This window comes from Sarcophilus harrisii, chromosome 3 (genome assembly GCF_902635505.1).
Source record: "Sarcophilus harrisii chromosome 3, mSarHar1.11, whole genome shotgun sequence".
NCBI lineage: Eukaryota > Metazoa > Chordata > Mammalia > Dasyuromorphia > Dasyuridae > Sarcophilus > Sarcophilus harrisii.
The window spans coordinates 573,666,251-573,687,170 of NC_045428.1; the positions used below are offsets into that span (position 1 = coordinate 573,666,251).

A 20,920-nucleotide genomic window follows, 5' to 3' on the forward strand; every position below is an offset into this window, starting at 1 on the left:
CAAGCTGGGCATGGCCCAATCAGAGTGAGATATTGAACAAAACAGGCAAAAACACAATACAGATAATGTCAATTCATGACTTTTTCTATCAATAAGAAGCCTTGTCTATTTCTAAATGCATTTGAAGACTCAGGCTTAGACCACAGAGAAACAGGTTGGCTACTGAAAGAATGGGGCAGCGTTCAGCTTCCCCACTCATGAGTTGTGGATCTCTGGTCATCGTTCCAGTCTTCTGGGGCCTTGTTTTCCAAATCTCTAAATTAGGGTTCTTTCCCTGTGACCTTAAGAGTTCCCTTAAAGAGTAGAACATGTATGAGAATAAAAACAACTCAAAACTGAAAAAGTGTTTCTGTTAATGCAATTGTGATCCCCTCTATTTCATCTCTTTCTCTAAATATGACTAATATTCACTATATTATCTCCATATTGCTAGGGTGTACTTGGAGATGAAGACCATGTAAAGAAGTTTTGAGGATTTGGCTAATGGAGTTGTTTCCATTTACAGTGTGCATTCTGGCTAAAAACACAATCACTTTGTCATGCCGTTGGCCAAAGAAACATAACTGTGAAATTTATGAATTATCCAACTATTTATAATCTTCAAACAAACTTTACAAGTCTAACCACTCATGCTTTAGCTAAGATCAAACAAGTATTTATTAAGTAATGAGGAATTACATAAAATGAAATATATAGTAAAATAATTCTGATTTAGCTATTTGCAGAAAGATTGACTGAACTCCATAGGCTTGCAAATCTCCCCACTCAATTAGACCACTATGAACCCTCTTAATGTAGTTTAATCTGTAAATTATGATTCTTTCTAATTAAGCTTGTTCCATTTTTATGGGCCAAGAGGATATATAAAATTGCAGCATGTAAAAGAATTCTCTTAGGTAATTTTGTTTATAAAATGCCTCAGTTTGATTCCTGTAGTTGAAAAATGTCAAAAAATCTTCCTTTAATTTTATCATTCCAGGAATTTGGATTTAGCCAAGTAAGGTTAATATTAATAGTAAACAGACAAATGAGATATGGATAATATAATAATAAAAGGAAAAGACCCCATTCTTCAGCTTAGGTTAGTTTAGGGGAGAATCTATGTTCTCAGCTCCTGTGGTTAAGTTCCTTTTGATAGCAAAAGCTCTCTGTTTCTAATAACCAAGGCTCCTCTGACTAGATTGGAGGAGCGGGGAAAAGGGGAGAGAGGGAGGGAACCAGTTCTCACTAGGCTAGGTCAGCTGTCAAGATAATATATGTGTACATGTCAGGGTTGTACCCCTTCCTAATTGATCACAGACATCTCCAGTGAATCATTGAAAAGTAAACAAAGTATGAATAGGCCCTCAATCAATCTGAAAAGATTATAGGGGCTTGTGGATTTTAGATGAAAGCCGATGGAACCAACAGGAAACATCTTGTGATTGGGTGAAAGAATCAGGCTCCACAGGGTATAAAGGACTCTTGAGAAAGAACAATTTGTTGTCTTTTGATGACCTTATGGAATTTAAAAAGATCAGACAATTAGGAGTTCACCATCAACTTCAGTAGCAATGTTCCCAGAGAACAGGGGCTGTTGTCAACATCTAAACTGCAAGGTGAGGCACATGTTAAGACAAAACCGACTGCTGAGACTTTAAGAACACAGCCCATGGAGAGATGTATCCAAGGGGAACTTCATGAGGATTTCTCAAAGGCAGAAAATGACTTCCAGAGCAGGGGGTACAAACAAGTTAGTGCCCACTCTCCCCAAGGACCCCATGTGCAGGAGATAGAGTACATTCACTCTCCAGAAGAATATCTCCAAGTCTATAGAACAAAATTGGAACCACTCTACAAAATGACTATCAGTTTAATTCTGATGTCACTGGATATTTATACCAATTAAGCAGTACAAACCTTGAGTTGAGTTTTGCAACGTTTCAGCATTTCCCGATGTCTAGTTGCCAGAGGGGAATCTTTCCACTGATTTTCATTATTTTTAAGATCTTCCACAGTTCTGGAATAAAAAAAAAAACAAAATCTAAAAAAGGGAAGTGTATTCATTTTTATCTATTCAATATGTATTATGACATGAATCAGTCTGCACAGAAAGTGACAGTATATCCTTTTATAATGGTAATATGGGATGTGTGTGTGTTTGTGTGTGTGTGTGTGGTGACCACAAGCATTATGTTTCCTTATTTATTCTCTCAGGATGAAAACATTTCTTTCAACAAATATCAAGGCTCTGGTACTTATTTTTACTTATGAAATCAAAAGACTGGGTTTTCAACAGAATGATCTCCTTTTTCATTATCTTTATTATTAAATAAAAGTTCTAAAAACTTTGAGCTGAGCTAGGAAGTATCTGGGTATAGGAGGCTATGGGGAAGAATTTCCTTTTTTGAAAAAAAGGAATCTCCATAAAAAAACTTAAACACATCATCCAGGGATTATGAAAAAATGTGAATACTTCAATGCATTTTGTGATCTAACTGATGGGGCATCTTGCCAGCAAAGAGACTGGACCGCCTGTACAAATCCCTCTGCTGCCTTGGGAGGGCTACTCCCTATCCCAGACTATAAATTTCTTATCTTTTGTGCTGCTTTTCTTTTTAAAAATGTATCACAAATAGTTAAAAGTTAATACTGTCAGTTCCTAATAACATCAACCTATCCTAGAGAGAACCGTTCCTTTTGAACAAAGGGATGGTTAGACAAAACATGGACTCGTGGCCTACGTCTGACAACAAATGCCTCAAATACCCGCACAACCCCATTCTTTGCAAACAGGAAGGAAGGAGGCCTACTTCTCCACCATCCTCTACAGTCCAGATTGGCCACTGCATTGATTGAGCTATTTTTTTACCCGCATGATTGCCTCTTACTGAATTAAGACAAACTCTTGACTGACTATAAAAGTATAAAGATTCAAAAATACCAAGGGAGTTGGAAAATATCCACACAAAATGAGTTACAGAAAGGGCCATGTGGGGAGGAGATATCATCATCCAGGGGGAATCTCTCTTCCATTTTAACAATGAGCTGAGTGGTAAACTATTATTGGTCACATATAGAATTAAAAAATAATAAATTAACATTATTGTATTATATATTGTATATATTTTTGTTAAACATTTCACAAATTAATCTGGTGTTGAGTTTGACAAGTTGGTTATATTTAACAGCAAATACCTCGGGAGAACAGAGTTGATCAAAGCACCTATTACCTGAATGGTCCTGTGGTAGAAGTTCCTGAATTCAAGGAACTTACTCAAGGGACTATATAACATGCAAAAGGAAAAAGCCATTTTAAATAAGGAGAGCACTAAGAACTAAACAGAGGGGTCAGGAAAGGCTTCTCCAAAAAGGTGGCCCCTGAGCTGAATCCTGAAGAAAATGAGGAAACAGTGATGTGCCCAGCTCTGGGGGATGGGTTGTGCCAAGTTTTTGAGTAGGGAGAAAGAATGTTCAATTTAGAGAAAGTAGGAAGGAAAATAAGTGTGTAATGTCAGCCTGAAGCTAGATTGTAAAAGGTCTTAAATGACAAGGTGAAGAAAGTATATTTAATCCTATAGGAAAATCAGAGTTATTGAATATTCTTGAGCAAGGGAATGATGTCAGACCTGTTCTTTAAGGTGATTCTTTTGGATGTGGGGTAGAGAGGAGAAAAACCAATTAAAAGGCTATTTATTGCAACAATTCAGAAAAGAGGCAACAAAAGTTGAATTCAGGAGAAATATAAAGGGAAAGAAGGGAACAAATTGAAAGAAGTTTTAAAAAAATCAAAACTGACAAGATTTAGTAACTGACTGAAATGGAGAAAGATGGAAGGGAGAGGATTCTAGGTACAATTTCAAAATGGCAAATCTGTATAATAAATGGTCACACCCTCAAGGGAAAGAGGGTAGTAGACCGAGGATGGGAAGATGAATTTCATTCTGGAATGTTAAGTTTGAGACAAAACAGGAGAGCAGGGGCATAAATACAGACACCAGGCATTAATGCAGAGCTGGCTCTATTCCCATAAGAGTTGAACCCATGGGAGCTCACGAAGAACACGAAGGAAGGATTCAAAAATAATAGCAAGCAGCCCACAACCCAGCTCCATGTACAGGACAATTTGATCTCTTATTTCATTTCTCTTCAAACCTTCCATCATACCCTATATCAAAAAAAGTCTCTTCCTTACATTTGATTCCCCCCCCCCCCATTTTTATTTTTTAAATTGAGGCCATTTACCAAGATTTGTCTCTTTCCTCTTCTCAAATTACATCATTCAGAAATCTCCCCCCAGTCTCCACAGCAGTCTCAGAAGTAGTAACCTCACAATATGAACCCTCGATATCATCACCTTTCAATTTCTCCAGCAAACTGTATATATCGTCATCATCTTTCTATCTTTACCAAAGCCTAAATATGTTCACTTTGTTCAGGATTCAGCTCAGGGGCTACCTTCTTGTGAAAGCCTTTCCTGACCCTTGTTTAGTTCTTAATGTTCTCCTTTATAGGTGCTTTAGTTAGTTCCTTGAATGCAGGAACTAGCAACCATAGGACCATTCAGGTAATAGGTGCTTATGAATGCTGTTGATCAGAGTTATTAATGAGGCACAAAGCAAGAAGATTTCTGTTCCCCAGAGGCATGTGCTGGTCAAATAGCACCAAGTTGACAAACTCCCACACTACTTGATCCTACCCTCCCTGCTGGCTATCATACTTTAATTCTCCTCTTTCCCTTTTGTGGCTCAACTTCTTGAGAGAAAGTTATCTTCTACTATTTGAGAAAATATCATTTCCTTTCTTCAAGCCCCTCTAACCCTAACTTTACATTCATCATTCAAATGAAATTAGAGTCTCCAAAGTTGCCAAGGATATCTTTATGGAGAAAAAAAAAAGTATTTTCTTTCCCATCAACAAAAATCTGTTTTCCCAATGATCTTTTCTCTCAATTCTCCTCCCTCTTGAGTCCTCTGACGCCATGGGTTGCCATCTCCTATGTTTTCAGGTTACTTGCTCTCTCCTAGATCTCCTCCTATCCCTTTTCTCAGTCTCATCAGACTCCATAACTGTGAGTATCCCAGTTTGCTGCCAAATCAATATAGAACATCTCCTTCTCTACTCACATGACACAATTTTAGGTCAAATTCTCATTAGCTCTCAGCAGGACTCCTGCACTAGCTCTCCACATGGTTTCTCTGCCTTGAGTCTCTTTCTATTGGCTGCCAGGGTGATTTTTCTAAAGCATGAGCCTGTCATCTCCTGCTCCACAACTGGAGAGCTACCTATCAAAGAGAAGCTCCTTATAACCTCTTCCCCTCCATGTTATCAAGTTTCCTCATTCCTCTAACATGACATCCTAATGTCCTGCTTGTATATGGGCTGTCCCTCACGGACATGAGCCATATGGCAGGTTTCTTGCCTGATTGCCAAGGAAAAAGAGTAATGCCATTCCACTATGCACCAGTCTACTGTTTTTAAGGTAAGGGAAGAGGTCCCAAGGAAAAAGAGTAATGCCATTCCACTATGCACCAGTCTACTGTTTTTAAGGTAAGGGAAGAGGTCCCAAACAAACCTGGGAATCATCTGTATAGAGATGATAGTTGAAACTATGAGGGCTAATGAAATCACCAAGAGAAATAAATTGTATACAGAAAGAGAAGGGTCCAGAACAAATCTTTGAGAGGTACTCTCAGCTAATGGGCCTCATGAGGGGAAGCTAGGTGGAAATCCATCAAGAGCAATAGGTAGGAGAAGCAGGAGAGACCAGTGTCGTGGCAACCTAGAGTTTTGAGGAGAAAAGAGTGATTAAAAGCGTCAGAGGCTATGGAGAGGTCAAGAAAGATGAACTCTGAGATTTGGCAAGCAAGAGAGTACTGGGAAGGCCAATTTTTGTTGATTGAAAAAAATAGCTTAGAAAAATTTACTGATAACTTCAGAGAGGCTAAATTTCAGCTGAAAAATGAGCTTGGAAGCCAGATTGTAAAGAATGAAGAAGAGAATGGAGAATGAGAGCAAAGAAAATAGAGGCATCTATGTAGAGAGCCTCTCCTGAGAGGCCACAAAAAGATGAAGAGATAAAGAGCAATTCCATGAAAATTCCACCTTACTATGAAGTTTTCCCTCAGAGCTTATTTCCAACTTTCTGTACATATCCTTCAATGTATATTCATTTTCATACCGTCTCTGGCATTAGACTATAGGCCCCCTTTGGCCTTTTTTGTATCGACAGCAGTTAGCAGTTAGTTTGTAATGATAGCAGTTAGTAACGACAGCAGTTAGTGGTCCTTCACACAGCAGGTGCTTAAATAATCCTCAATACTGCAACCTCTTACAACTTGTGGCTTCCTTCAAGATTCAGGCTAAGAAAAGGCAGGTGGGTCCATGGAGGCTCCTCCAGCTACCAGTGCCTTCTCCTCTCAGACTACCCATTGTCTCTACCTTTAGAATACATTCACCTTGAGAATGAGGACTGTTTTATGCTTGTCTTTGTACCCCAAGTGCTTTGCCCAATCCTTGGAATACAATAAGCCTTTAATAGATGCTCGATTTGGATCTATAATCAAAAAAGCTTTAAAACAGTGTATACCCTTTTGATCCTGAAACATCACTGTGTCTATAGTCTACCACTATATATATATAGTAGACTATAGTTTACTATGTCTACCACAAAAAAGATTAAGGAGAGAGGACAGGGATCCATAAATATAAAAATATTACAGTAGTCCTTTATGGGTGGCAAAGAATTGAAAACTGGTGAGGTGCCAATCAATTTGTGGAAGCTGTGTAATGTGAATTCTATGGAATACTACTATGTTAAAAGAAATGACAAAAGGGTTGATTTTAGATAAACTGATGCAGAGTGAAGTGAGTAAGTTCAGGAAAATAATTTACAGAATAAAACAATATTGTAAAAACTACTTTGAAAGACTTGGAACTTATATCATTATGAAGACTAACCACGATTACAGAGGAATCATGATAAAAAACGTTACCCGTCTCCTGAGACACAAGTGATTAACTCAGACTATAGACGGACATTTTTTGGACTTTTTGGATTTTGTTGGAATCCTCAACTTTTTGCTAAACTATACATGTGTGTAAATGGGGGCTTTATTTGTTTATTTAATCTTTTCAATGAGGACAAGATGAGATATGAGAAGGAGAGAAGAATCTTTGTTTGAAAATAAAACTTCATTTAAAAAATGTCCCTTGCCTTGTTATATCAAAGAAGATTATATGAACTCATCATATGTAAGGGAGAATCTCTGATAAAATATTTTGAAGTTTGCTTCACATTTCATAAAATGCTTTTTAAAAAAAATATATAATATACAATAAGCACAAGTGGAGCTTTTATTTTTCAGTTATGTATCATAAAATAAATAATTAGACATGGTATCTAAAGTGGCAGAAGACTTGAATTAACCAATGGTCATATGAAGAAAAGCAAACATAATTTTTATAGGAGTTATTTCTAACAAACCATATAGATTTCCCCAAATTGAAAAGCTGTTTCTTGAGATAGGAGCCTTTCATTCATCTTTTGGAAAATGCACAACAAATATGAGAAGGTATTCTAAAGCAAGTCATTAAAAGAATTCATTAACACAGGTGGATCAGGATACTTTCCAAACTTTGCAGTTCAGAGAAGCAAACAAGACATTCTTTTCAAAGACTCTAAAGAGACTCAAGGACATTCAACAGGAGAAATATGAATCCTACAAACAATATGCCCTGTCAGAACATTACAATTCATTACTGATGTTTAAGTCACCCTTATTCCTATTTAGACTTTGAATGCACGTGGTCAATAAGTGTGCTACAAACATGGGCATTTCTTACATGCAAGGTTACTAGGGATATGGATTGTGAATAGTGACACATAATCTGGATATTAGGTAATGCCAAAGGTGACAAATATACGGGATAGACAAAGCTCTAACCTGTTAAGCTCCCTGATGGCCCGGAGTCTGCGTATATAACGACGACAGCTTGGCAAAATAGAGAGGTGGTGGGCGTGTAGCGTAAGGAAGAAGCATTCTGTAGGGAATTTCGGCTCAGAAAATGGAGACTGTTCTCCATCTAGGAAAACAAAAAAGGGGAGAATGAATTAAAAAAACTAAAGTGCTTAAAATATTTCATGCTAATTTCCCCACAATTTCACTGCTATTGCAAAAAACTTTTTAAAAAACAGAATTATGGTACAATGGAAACAGTCCATCATAGTCAACCCTTTTAAAGCCTGAAAGACACCCATCCCCCCAAAACAGAGAGATTTCAAAACAAAACAAAACTATTAACATACCAACTCAGCAAAAAGTATTATTCCTAATGGAAAATTAAAGAACAACATTTTAAGAAAAGGTGAAAGTTTATTTAGGAAAATGAAATTAAAACAAACATTAAAATGCCAGGTAATCAGTAACATCAGAATATGATAAGAGTTCTGACAATCTTAGGAGCAAGAAACAATAGACAACACTCACAAAGTTCAGTCATCCAACTAGTAACCTCCTCCATTGTTGCTTTCACTCGTGTCTCATCACTTGGAAGAACAATACGACACCGTGGATGGAATATATAAGTGGGATCTATCGTTTCTAGCTTAATCTTTGTGCTTAACTGCTGCAGCACCCAAAGGAAATTCAGCATAAACCCATCTGTAGACACCAACCGATCATCTGTCTGTGAAACAAGAAGAGATATATTGATTCAGAACAGCAAAATCATTGGCCTTCCTATTATATTATTTCCTATTATACCCTGAAAAGGCAACCCAAAATCAAAGCCATGTGCCTCCAGGAAGGCTGGGGGGCCTAACGTCAGCCGGTCTTTACGGAGGCTGTAAGGCAAGTATCACAGAGGCTTGTCGCAAGTTTACAAATGGAATAATCCATCAAATACCTCCAGTTCTAGGTTCTTGTCACTGCCTTCGAAAAACCATCCTCCCATACGAAGCTGGCCATATACTCAGCTTCTCCCATCACCACTGGGAGAGGGGAGCAGCCTCAGACATCCTTACCTGCATCTGCGCTTTTTTCATGTTGGCATTGACAATAGCTGCCATGTAACTGAGAGCTGCCTCACGAGTTTCACCATTCAGCAAAATACTATGTAGGATCTTGAACAATTCTTGCTGTAATTTTGAATAAGAAAGAAGAGATCAGCTGCCTTGAAGAATGAATTTTTCCACCTAAGATCTCTACAGAAGAACATGCTGAGAGCAGCACTCACAGGAGAGGTATTTGTCCAGCTCCAACGACATCATAAAACTAGCTCTAGGGTGCAAACAAGTGGGCTTGAGGACCTTGACGGGATAGACAAAGGACCATTTCTACTGTCCAAAGTTGCTTTTACAATCTGCTTGGCCCAACAAAGAGTTAAGTATTTATACAATTCAGTACACACACAAGCCTGGGATCATTCTAGTTATACCTCGGCATTTTGATCGAAGTTTTGGACAAAGAGGAGTCCTGTACTTTCCACCACCGTGCTAACTTCAAAAATGGGATCAAGGGGGAGAATGTGAGTATTTCCACACAAACGTCTCAATAATGGAAAGACAAATCAGCCTGAAAGCCCTCCAAGAAGGCATCAGCACAAATGATGCAGAGCACAGAAAACTGCCAGCTCTTTGAGGGTAAGGATTACTGTTTCCCCAGAGCCTGGCATGGTTATCTTACATGAAGCAGGCAACTGATGCTTATAAACTGAATTTTTACCATCATCTCGAAGGTTATTGAGATCATTTGTGGCTCTTCTGTGAAAAACCTCACTTGTCATTATATACTTCATCAACAATACTATATGATGACCAGTTCTGATGGACCTGGCCATCCTCAGCAAGGAGATCAACCAAATCATTTACAATGGAGCAGTAATGAATTGAACCAGCTACGCCCAGAGAAAGAACTCTGGATGATGACTAAAAACCATTACATTGAACTCCCAATCCCTATATTTATGCCCACCTGCATTTTTGATTTTCTTCACAAGCTAATTGTACAAGATTTCAGAGTCTGATTCTTTTTGTACAGCAAAATAACGGTTTGGTCATGTATATTTATTGTGTATCTAATTTATATTTTAATATATTAAACATCTACTGGTCATCCTGCCATCTGGGGGAGGGGGTGGGGGGTAAGAGGTGAAAAATTGGAACAAGAGGTTTGGCAATTGTTAATACTGTAAAGTTACCCATGCATATAACCTGTAAATAAAAGGCTATTAAATAAAAAAAAAAAAAAAAAAAAAAAGAAAAACCTCACTTGGCTGAACACTTACTCTGGCTGACTCCAAGTAATGCTGTAGTGACTGGCTGACCACTCGGGTGTTCTCTAGGGTAATGGCAGGCCCTGAGAAATACTTTTCAACCACTTTTACCTGGAAGAGAAAAAACATGGTCAAGCTCTACAAAGTGACCTTTGGAGGGACAGGTCAATGTGCAGGTAAGAAGTACAGACAGTCAATAGTCAGATACTCACATCATCCTCAGCAAAGACAGAGAGACTGAAGAAGGCCCCCAAATAAGAGAGTCTTTGCAACTCCCGCCCAGAACCTGGGCTTAAGGACTTCGGCAGCCACAAAGGCAAAGAGGCGACCTATAAAGACATGCAAGTCAGCGAGACACATAGTCAATGCCCAGAAGTCTGCGACTGGTAATAGAAGACTATTGTCTATAGGCTATTTTGCTGAAGTCTGTGATGTTTTCTTGTCTCAGCTTCATACAATTTCACACACCTCTGTTGGACATGATTTCAACTTTCAAATTCCAAAGCAAATACTTTGAATCAAATGAACTCACCCTGCCAAAAGTTTCAATTCTTTTCTATAGGAACTACTTATTAATAACTAATGAACACTCTATTCTAAAATACTTTAAAATATCACCACTTTTCTTTATACATTTATATAGATACTTGTTTTTCCCATAAGAATGGGAGGTTCTTGGGAGATTAATTTTTTAAATTATATTTTGCCACAGACTACTTTATCCAATTTTTTTGTGGGGGCTGAGGCAATTGGGATTAAGTGACTTGCCCAGGGTCACACAGCTAGGAAGTGTTAAGTGTCTCAGGCCAGATTTGAACTCAGGTCCTCTTGACTTCAGGGCTGGTACTCTATTCATTGTGCCATCTAGCTGCCCCTACTTTATTCATTTTAACTGTCTTTTTTGGCCTTTGTACTCCTAGAAAATAGAATAGTTTCCAGTGTACAGTGGATAACACAGAATTAAATTTTTTTTTTAATTCCTCAACATTTGAAATTCACCACTCAAAAAAGTGCATTTTAAAATAGTTGCTATAAATTACTTATTAATATTGGTTATTAATATTGGTTTTAATAATCATAGCTCACATTTACATACTATTCAATGTTTAATTAAATGCTTTATAAGTAGGTAATGTTTCCAATATTATTTTGAGGAAAAGTTTTAGACTTGTAGTAATGGTTGTTGGGAGAAAAAAACAAACAACACTTACCAAACTACAAATAGGATGGGTTTTCCCAAACTTAATTTCACAGAGTTCACCTAATGCCTACAATTAAAATAAGATTTAATCAAGCAGGGCTCACCTAATAAACAAAAACAGTACCTATTAAAAAACACAACCTACTTCAGTTCTGTTTATATCTTTAACAAGCATTAAAGACTAATAAAATACTGATCCTGGTTGAGTGAATGTTCTCCTTATATTTTAGATGTTAGAATGGCAACCACTTCACCAAGGTACATAAGATTCCTACAGAAACTATTAAAGCTAACTCGCACTTGAACTGCAAAAAGCCATGGATTCTTCCTAGGGTATTGTTATGACAACTAAAGATATGCTGACTGGCATCTCTGAAAAGCCTCTAAATTCTGCTTGAAATCTGCTGTTGCCTTTCCATGAGAAGCCTGTTTCCCCTATGTCATGGGATGACAGGGGTCACTTAACACTTGATAAGCCATATTAGGTGTCCTGATGTCATAGTGTCCCCATGCTGACGAAAATAAAGTCAGCCAAAGCTTTAGGGGACAGTGACAGGAGCAGCCTCTGCAGAGCACACATGCAGTGTCACAATTCATGCCAAGATGATCTGAATAAGTGGCACGCCAACCACGGCCACGCCTCCCCTCTGGTGCAGGCGTCAATGATGGCACTTCATCACACTATTGTCCCCTGGAACAGAGGCTTTTTGTCTTCTGATCAAGAGCAGAACATTCTGTTGATATTTAACACCAAAAAGTCTCATCTGAAACAGCAAGCTTAAATCACAAATAAAGAAGCTAAAACAAAAGAAAAGCTTCCTTTTGGGAAGAAAATGTTTGTGTAATTTTTAAAAAGGAAAGAAAAAGAAAATTGTTGTTCAGGAAGATGCTTCCACCCTGAACTCCATGTCCCATGAATGACTCTTTGTCTGGTACTCTTCAATCCCAATGATAGCCTCAATGATACAGCATGTCTCACAGTGAATAATGTGACTGGACAGAACCACATGGCATGGGCAGTGTTAAGGTGGTCCTTAACACAAAGACAGCACACAAGGACAGCTTTTCTCACTATATGATCCCTTTTCAAATTTTGTCTTTAAAATAACATTTCTCCTGTTTACTTCCCAGAAGGAGTCTCATAATCTCAGATCATCTTGTCCAAATTTCTCATTTTGTAGGAAAAAACATAGGCCTGAGAGGTTACTTCCAGAACATGCACGTAGAGGAGCAAAGATCTGAACCTGGCTTTTCTGGACAACCCTATCTAATCCTTCTCCTATTAAACTTCTTGGGTTCCCCTAGAAGCAAGAGGCACAATTTAGTAACAGGACAACAGAGCATGCGGGAAAGAAACCTTTTGTAATATATGTAAAACAAAGCTTTTCTATAAAATGCCTCTGTTGAAATATTTTAATAAGTTGTTTGTAGAGGATACTATCTGATTCCAAATCTATGTCTTTTCAAATGTGTCTAATTCAAAAAAATTCAGTTCAAATAACAAAATATTTCCCCTCCAAATAGTCAATGTCACAAATTCAAAGACTGGGAAATTGAGCTCTCCTCTTTTTAGGACCATCTTTTTATCAGCAACTATAATTTGAAGAGGATTTAGAAGACAGCTCTCTCCATGTTGCATAATACTTTCTCAGAACTGAGCAGAAATACAGTAGAAAAGTAAAATTCTCTGCATAGAAAATAAAATCTGAAAAGAGGCTTATGGTGTCAAGTCGCAAAAAAATACTATATAAATATGAAATGGAGCTCTACTCTAATTAAAATTATAATTTGCTTTAAATTGCTAAATTTGCACCCCAAACATGTTATGCTTATTAGCAGATGAATCAAGAATTTAAACTAACTTTAAGCTGCTTTTTTTTTTCCCTATGAAGAGATACATTTCAGTAGTTGCTCAACTCGTAAGATATTTCCTGACTGAAGGTATGAGCAAAGTGTTAATTGCAGGGCTTCAAATTTGCCTCCATCACTCATCTCACTTCATACCAAACATTCTAAAAAACCATATCGAATTACTTCAAGTTATAATTTTAAACTAAGGAAAACAAGCAAGTATTACTTATCCATGAAAGGAGGGAGTCGATAATATTTAAACATAATCTTCAGGAAAAGAAAATCATCTATTAAAGGGTTAAAAATAAAGCTTTACCATAAGGGGATATTTAAAGTAGTCACTATCAAGGGAGCACTCTTTGGCAGCAAGAGCCAAACCTTGTAAAATAGGGATAAAGATCTGGAAAAAAAAAAAAAAGAAAGAAAAAGCACAATGTTAAGATAATTCAAAAACTGGAACCAGATGCATTCAATAAAGCCCCCTTTCTGGGCTGTAGTCTTTAGCATGCAGATAAGCAGCAAGGTACCCACCCACAATAGGGATATTCAAGGCTCTCCTCTAACAAGGGAAACCCTGAAGCACAAAAGAATCATGGAGTGAGCAAAGCCCACCCCAAACCCTGTGAATTATCAGAGTCCCTTATGGCACACAGTACAAGTTTTTTGTTTTTTTTAATCTTACTGTAGTTTTCCACATGTTTGTTTTATCCCTTCTGCTACAAAAAGTCCTTGAGAGTAAGGACCACAACCCAGAAATCTTTGAGTCCCCTAAGTACCCAGGAGCTCAACAGATTCTTGTGGAACTCAAACCTCATCAAATGCTTTCCAATACTTGACAAGTATGTATTTATTGAATGAATGAATGGATGTATGGATGGGTGGATGACTTTGTGTCCTTAATGCCCTGTAGGTGGGCCTTCCAGGTGGAAGGCAGATTCCCTCCCATGCCAACTTCATAAAAGAATCAACTGAAAAGTTCTTCTACAGATCACCTGCTCAAACCATGTGTGATATAATCAAAGCTGTTTTCTCGACATTTCCTCAGATTCATGGATTTAGAAGGTAAAAAAATTCTTACCAAGAAAGTTGAACTTCCCACATTTAATTCTGTCCATTTCACTGATTCAGTTGGGGAAAGGAACAATAAAATCAATACCAGATCTATTCTATTAGTTTAAATTGTCCAGTCCAAAGAAAATTTAATGAATACAATACGATCTAGCCAATCCCCACTTCAAATGTATTTTAATTTTCCATCCATTACCAAAAACAGATTATTTTGTTTTCTAGAGAAAAAAATCAATAATAAAATAAACAAGGAAGCAGCATCATGTAAATTAGAGCAAAACTCTATAGTAAAATTCTGGATTAAATAATGTGGTCATCAAAAACTACAGCTTTCCTAGAAAAAAGTTAGAATAAATATGCGTGAGTCATGATTGAGCCAACTTTGATGATGCTTATAACTCCAGACATCAGCGAGATTAATAACTACATTAACCCTGATTCTAGTAAAACTTGTCTCTATCACTTAATAGTATACAGGTTAGGCCGTTGCTTGCAAGGAATGAATCTGATTGTTTTCTAATTTTCTTTTATTTGTTGATGAGTTTCATCATTCATCAGGCACCTCTCATTCCTGTGACTCAACAAGATTAAATCAATGTGAGACAAGAAAAACATTCACAAATAAAATATATGTGTATTCATATCTCAACATTTTCATCTCTGGAATTTTATTTCCCAATTTAGAAATATGCAAAGTCCACTTTACCACAGTTCTACAAAATTACTGGATAAAAGGTTCCTGGTCATTAAAAATTCTACCATACAATTGTCAATGCTATAAAATTACCCATGCATATTACTTCTAAATAAAAAGCTATTATTAAAAACTGAAAAAAAAAATTCTACCATAGCTTATCAGAGAAAAATACAATTATACTGTGTGTGTCCCACAAAACTCTGTCCTGGACCTTCTTCATTTCTCTACCATCTGTCTTAATGATCTATCATCTCCTGTTTCTGTATAAATTTCTATGTATTTAGCATTTCTATGTAAATAGTTCCCACAATTATTGTAGTCTCTATTCTGTAGTCTCTATTCAGTTCATCATCAATTGCTTTTTGGACATAATGAACTGAATATACTTGTAAGAATTTCAAACTTCACATGTCCAAAAGAGCATTAATGATTTTGCTCCCCAACTCTTTTCTCCCAGTTACCTGGGGAGTTACCAGTTAACTGCCTCCCAGTTACCCAGTGACATTCTGGACTCATACATACTCATCATCCCACCTATGCAATCCACTGCCATAACCTTGTCATTTCTATCACACCTTTCATATGATAGGCAGCTTGGTGGCACAATGGATAGAGCTCTAGATCTGGAGTTAGGAAGGTCCCTCTTCCAGAGTTCAAATCCAACGTTAAGAACTTCTTAGCTGTGTGTCCCTGGGCAATCAGGGGCTGTGTGTCCCTGGGCAATCAATGACTCCTCAATCTCCTCAGTTCCTCATTTGTAAAAATGAACTGGAGAAGGGAACCACTGTAACAGCTCTGCCAAGAAAACTACAGTCTCATACAAATTGTATGAAAGAGTCAAACAGGACTGAAATGGCTCAACAACAAAAGCCTCTCAAACTCTCAGCCACAGTTATGACTCTCATCGCCTCACAGAGCCTTGGTCTCATTACCTCCTCCCTCCCCCTCATCCTCCACTCAATTGCTAAAGTGATTTTCCTAAAGTACAGGTATGATGATACAACTCCTTTACTAAACAAACTCCAGGGACTGTCCAAGGTGAACAGGAAGTCCTTTGGTATTGAAAGGCCATTATGATCTTGCTCCTTTCTGCCTCCTCAATGTTCTACATCCTTTACAATTCAGCTGTGCTGGCCTCCTTGCCCTTCCTCATATACAACACCCCTTACCCCACTTGCTGCCTATTCAATGGCTGGCCTGTGGTTGGAATGGCCTCGCCCCTCATCTCTCCCTTATGGCTTCCTTCACTACTCATTGCTAATCCCAGTCTCCTTCCTTTCACTGCTCAGATGCTGCTGGGTCCCTTTGCCCAACTACTTTGTAGATATACTGCATATAACTAGTCATTCTATCACCCCCACCACCTCCATTTGAATGGCAGACCCTTAAGAAAAGGGATAGCAGTTTTGATTCTTTGTATCAATACTATATTATAAACTGTGTTTGGCACAGTACCTGGCATATAATAAGGATTTAATATTCTGATTGACTTAATTATGCCTAAAAACTACTTAATAGCTAAGCCAGAGTGACAAACAGGTCAACGGATCCATCTTTTCCAAGGACAACTGAACCATTATCTCTGAGAGCAACTATAAGGAAAAAGGAAAACATCCTGCTTTGGGAGATCACTTAGTTTCTCAGTGAAACCTTTCAATTTCCAAATGTCCTAAAGGAAAATGCTCACTCTGTAAAACAGGACTGTCTAGCAAAATCAGACAGTGATGAACTACAGCTCTAAATCTAAAAGCCTCCAAAGTCTCTGCCTCTGTCAGCAATCCGTGCTATCTTAAAAGGACTTAAAACGAGCAATATTGTGGCAGAGAAAGCCATGGAGTCATTACCATAATGAGTTTGCAGATGAAGCTTTTGAGATCACTCGGCCAATTTTATCAATACAAATGACTGGTGAAGCGTTCTCCTAATGTATTTCTATTTCAATTATCCTACCTTGTGATATCCTTAATCATAATGTCTTATTTTTAAACTTTGAATGTTTTTGGTGCTGCTTCTTATCAACTAGATTGCAAGTTACTTGAAGAAAGGAAATTTTTACTATAAAAAATACTAGCCCGTGGATGTGGGTCTATAAGCCCCAAACCATTCTTGGTATCCTTTGCATTTAGCATAGAACCTTGAATATCATAAGCACTTAAGCACTTCTGTGACTTGTCCTCACTCAAGAGACACAGGGAAGCAGTGCTCAACTCTGTCAAATGCACTTTCTATTTTACCACGAAGCTTCTTGGAATCACTCATAATGGTATCTGGCAGAGGTAGCACTTTTTCAAAGGAAACTTGTGGACTGCCCGATCAAGTTCTCAATTCAATAAACATTTATTCTGGGTAATGGGGAAGTCAGAGATGAAGAAAAAGAGATCTGCCATTTCAAAGAATTTATCATCTAAAAGGGAAAGGGATGATATAGGTAAACTGTGGTAAAGGGCAAAGGTGAGGGAGCAAAGAACAATTTTTCAAAGCTAAGGTGAGAAAGGGGCTTCTTAAGGGATAGTATTTTAAAAAACTAATAGTAAAACAACTTTCCTTTCCCATTGAAAGAATAGATGCTAAAAATTATTTTGGGACAAAAAACACATGATTTTCATCCTTCACATGAAAGGAGGCTAGCTATTGCATATTTGGAAATTCTACACAGGCCCCATCTCCTAATATCCCATAACTCAGCAGCCTGGGTGTGGGGGCTTATTTATGGCTGAAGCTTGAGCAATTGAAATGCCAGAAGCTTCTTACCTGTTTGAACACTTCTTCATCCTGGTGGGTTGTTCTCACCAGCTCTTGGATGAAACCAAATGGGAGGTTCCTACACAGCATATAGGGTACCAAGAGAGACTGCTGCTGCATGGACCTTTATTCACAAAGAAATCAAAAACAATAAAGCCTATTTGTTACAATCTACACCAAAGACGACTGTAGAATTGCATAGTAAAAGTAACAGTCTCAGGGTTTTGAGAGGCTAAAATTCTTTGAATATTCTGTTAATTATTTACAAGAGGGTTCAGGAAAACCTCAATTATTTTTCTGCCTTCTTTGGTGAAGGCTTATGAAAGTTTTCAAAACAACCACTGTTATGGAAGGAAGAGAAAAAAAAAAGGAAGGGGGAGACAGGAGGAGAGGGATAACCCTCCATCCCCCAGAGGGGAAAAGGAAAGGAATTTACGAAGGAAAGGAAAAGAATTTACAAAACTTTTCCCCAGACATAGCTTATAAGAAAGAAATGATTATAGTCTAACTTAATCTAACAATCTAATGCCCATGAATCATTCTGAATCGTGGAAACTGATGGGAATCATCAAAAAGCAACTAAATTCTTCTGAATAGTCACCCTGTTTATGATATTAATGAGCCTATACATTTTGTTTTGACCAATAGTTAAGTTTTAATAGTCAGCTCACAGACTAGAGAGTTAAGATTATGATTTTTTTTTAAACCCACAAACACCAAACACAGAAACACAAAAAAGAAGGCAAAAGTTTTATCAGCCGAAAGGTAGAATGAACTCCCTCAATCTTCATCTGAAAATAGGAGAGGAAAATGGACACTAGGATATCATTAGTGACCCTCCTGACACTGTGTGCTCTAAGGACCTTCCTGATGATTTGCTCTAGCTATTGCTACTGCTACTATTACTCAGGGAATGTAAGCTACTTTGAAGCATGGCTTAAGCCCAATTAATGAAATAGAAGGATAGATAGGGGAGGAGGGAAACTTTATTTCACAACTAAATATAACTATTTAATGTTTTGGTCCCCTCCTACCATCACTATTCTCCATTATTGGATAACCAAAAGTTGACCTTGCCTGAATCTATACAAAGTAGTTCATGGGTATGATTATAAGGCTACCTATATCAACCCATGCTCATTTTGGTGCTTTTAAAAAAATTATTGACTCAAATGATCCTGAAATACAAAGATTCATAGTTATCTTAAGAAGGCATTATAAAACTCTCAAAATAAAATGAATTTTGATTTATTTCAATCACATATGTCATATAGCCTAGAGAAAGAGGGTAAGCTCAGGGATTGGGGGAACAGGTATATAAAACCCAGAAATCTAAGGATTTAGAGACAGAGAGGGTCTTTTCATTTACAAATGGAAAAAACCATTAGAGCTAAGTGAGGTAGCTTCCAGTTAAAATAGCTCATCAATCCTCAAAATGTTGCAAATAAGGCAACTCAATGGGGATAATTCTCACTGTTAAACCCCCAAGAATTCCCAATGCTCCATACCTTGGTTGCGTTAATGAGCCTTGTAACACTAACGCAGCATGGGATATGCACTGTGAGCGGATGTTGCTCAGTAATTGGCTGACCGCCGGTTGGCTGCACATCTGAAAATGAAAGGTGAAGGGTGTCATACCAGAGACAGAGAAAACCCTTTTCTATACTGAAAATTGTCCCAAGAAAAATGTTCACAGAAAGGGAATTTTCTCCATCCCTTATTCAGCTACAGGAAAATATCCTGCAATAAAATCTCTTCTTAATGCCCTGATGTCTACTGTCAGGAAAGAAAAGTTCAGAGCACAGCTAGTCATTCAATCTAGCATCCCCCAATCAAATGGTCTTCTTGGTCTCACAAAACTACAAATGACCTCTGTGGCTGAGCAGACCAATCCATATCACATCCCACTGGGCTCTTCTATGGGTGGGAAACTAATGTAGCAACAACCAACATCTTTTGCAATTTAAAACTGGGTTTTTCTTTTTTTTTTTTTTTTTTTGAGAGGCAACCGGGGTTAAGTGACTTGCCCAGAGTCACACAAATAATAAATGTTAAGTATCTGCTGTCAGATTTAAACTCAGGTCCTCCTGACTCCAGGGCCAGTAATCTATCCATTGTACCACCTAGGTACCCCTGTGATTTAAAACTGGGAGGGAAATAGAAGGCAAGTCCAAGATGGGAATGTCCTTAAAAACTAGAATCAAAGAATCTCTGAGCATGGCGATTCTTCTGGTCATTAGACTCGCCAACACTTGGACAAGAATGCCATAGGTAAATCAAACAAAGACAGCTTCCATCCTGAAGGATGCCGCCTTGGACAGCTCCCCCACCCTGCTTCCTCTCCTTCCACCTGAACCCCCCACCCCCCTTCTACTGATCCTATTGGCTTCTGTGAGCTGGGTCTCCCCACTATCCAACTCCTTTTCCACATGGCAGCCATCAAGTCTGGAGCTTTCCCCACTCTATGCCAATGCTGCCCAGAATGGCAAGCATTGGATTTCAAGGAGGAAAGGGAAAGCCCCTGAGGTTTACTTAAAAGCACGTTGGATTCCTTTCTGAAGTCCCAGGGCTCTAAAGGTCCTAAAAGCTCTTGAAGCTGACAAAGTATCAGGTGGTTTTTCTGCCAACACACGCAAGCCTACCTTTGGTGCTTTTCTTTCTTCTATTCCAACTCTGTCAAAACATTCGATGAGGTAGTTCAGCATATCTGTCTCCTTGCACATTTCAATGGTGAAATGGTCACTGCAGGAATCAGAAGCACTCGCCCCACCAGAGGCTCCCAAACTTGGGAAATAAAAGCGAGAAGAAGAAAAGGAAAATTAACCTTCTTTAGCCCATCTTCTTGAAAGAATTCTTTCTGATCATATTTTGTTTCCACAGCAGAAAGCCTGTTAGATTCCCTGCAGACACACAAAGCATAAACCACCATGCCACAACATTTGGATATTTTGTTCTGTTTGTTCCATAACAAAACTGCGGCTGCATTTTAATCCACTTTAAGAAACAAGAAGGTGTGTATGCCTTCACAATCACAAGAATCTTAGCTTTATTATTGTGGAGGGGGTGATGCTTGAAGAAGCCAAAGGCCAGGATTGGATAAAGTTCTA

At 38.0% G+C, this 20,920-nt stretch overlaps 1 protein-coding gene across 3 annotated transcripts in view; it reads right to left on the reverse strand.

Annotated features, from left to right (window-relative positions):
• Positions 1-20,920, reverse strand: part of UBE4B (ubiquitination factor E4B) — a 119,448-nt gene that overhangs the window by 25,697 nt on the left and 72,831 nt on the right. For all 3 annotated transcript variants that reach the window (XM_031962895.1, XM_031962894.1, XM_031962893.1), the window contains 11 exons: positions 20,456-20,597; positions 19,322-19,422; positions 17,823-17,937; positions 13,623-13,706; positions 11,466-11,522; positions 10,467-10,583; positions 10,267-10,365; positions 9,005-9,118; positions 8,469-8,667; positions 7,926-8,064; positions 1,900-1,999 (listed from right to left, as the gene is read on the reverse strand). In XM_031962895.1, the coding sequence (XP_031818755.1) occupies positions 1,900-1,999; positions 7,926-8,064; positions 8,469-8,667; positions 9,005-9,118; positions 10,267-10,365; positions 10,467-10,583; positions 11,466-11,522; positions 13,623-13,706; positions 17,823-17,937; positions 19,322-19,422; positions 20,456-20,597 (1,267 nt within the window). The remainder of the gene's footprint in view (positions 1-1,899; positions 2,000-7,925; positions 8,065-8,468; positions 8,668-9,004; positions 9,119-10,266; positions 10,366-10,466; positions 10,584-11,465; positions 11,523-13,622; positions 13,707-17,822; positions 17,938-19,321; positions 19,423-20,455; positions 20,598-20,920) is intronic.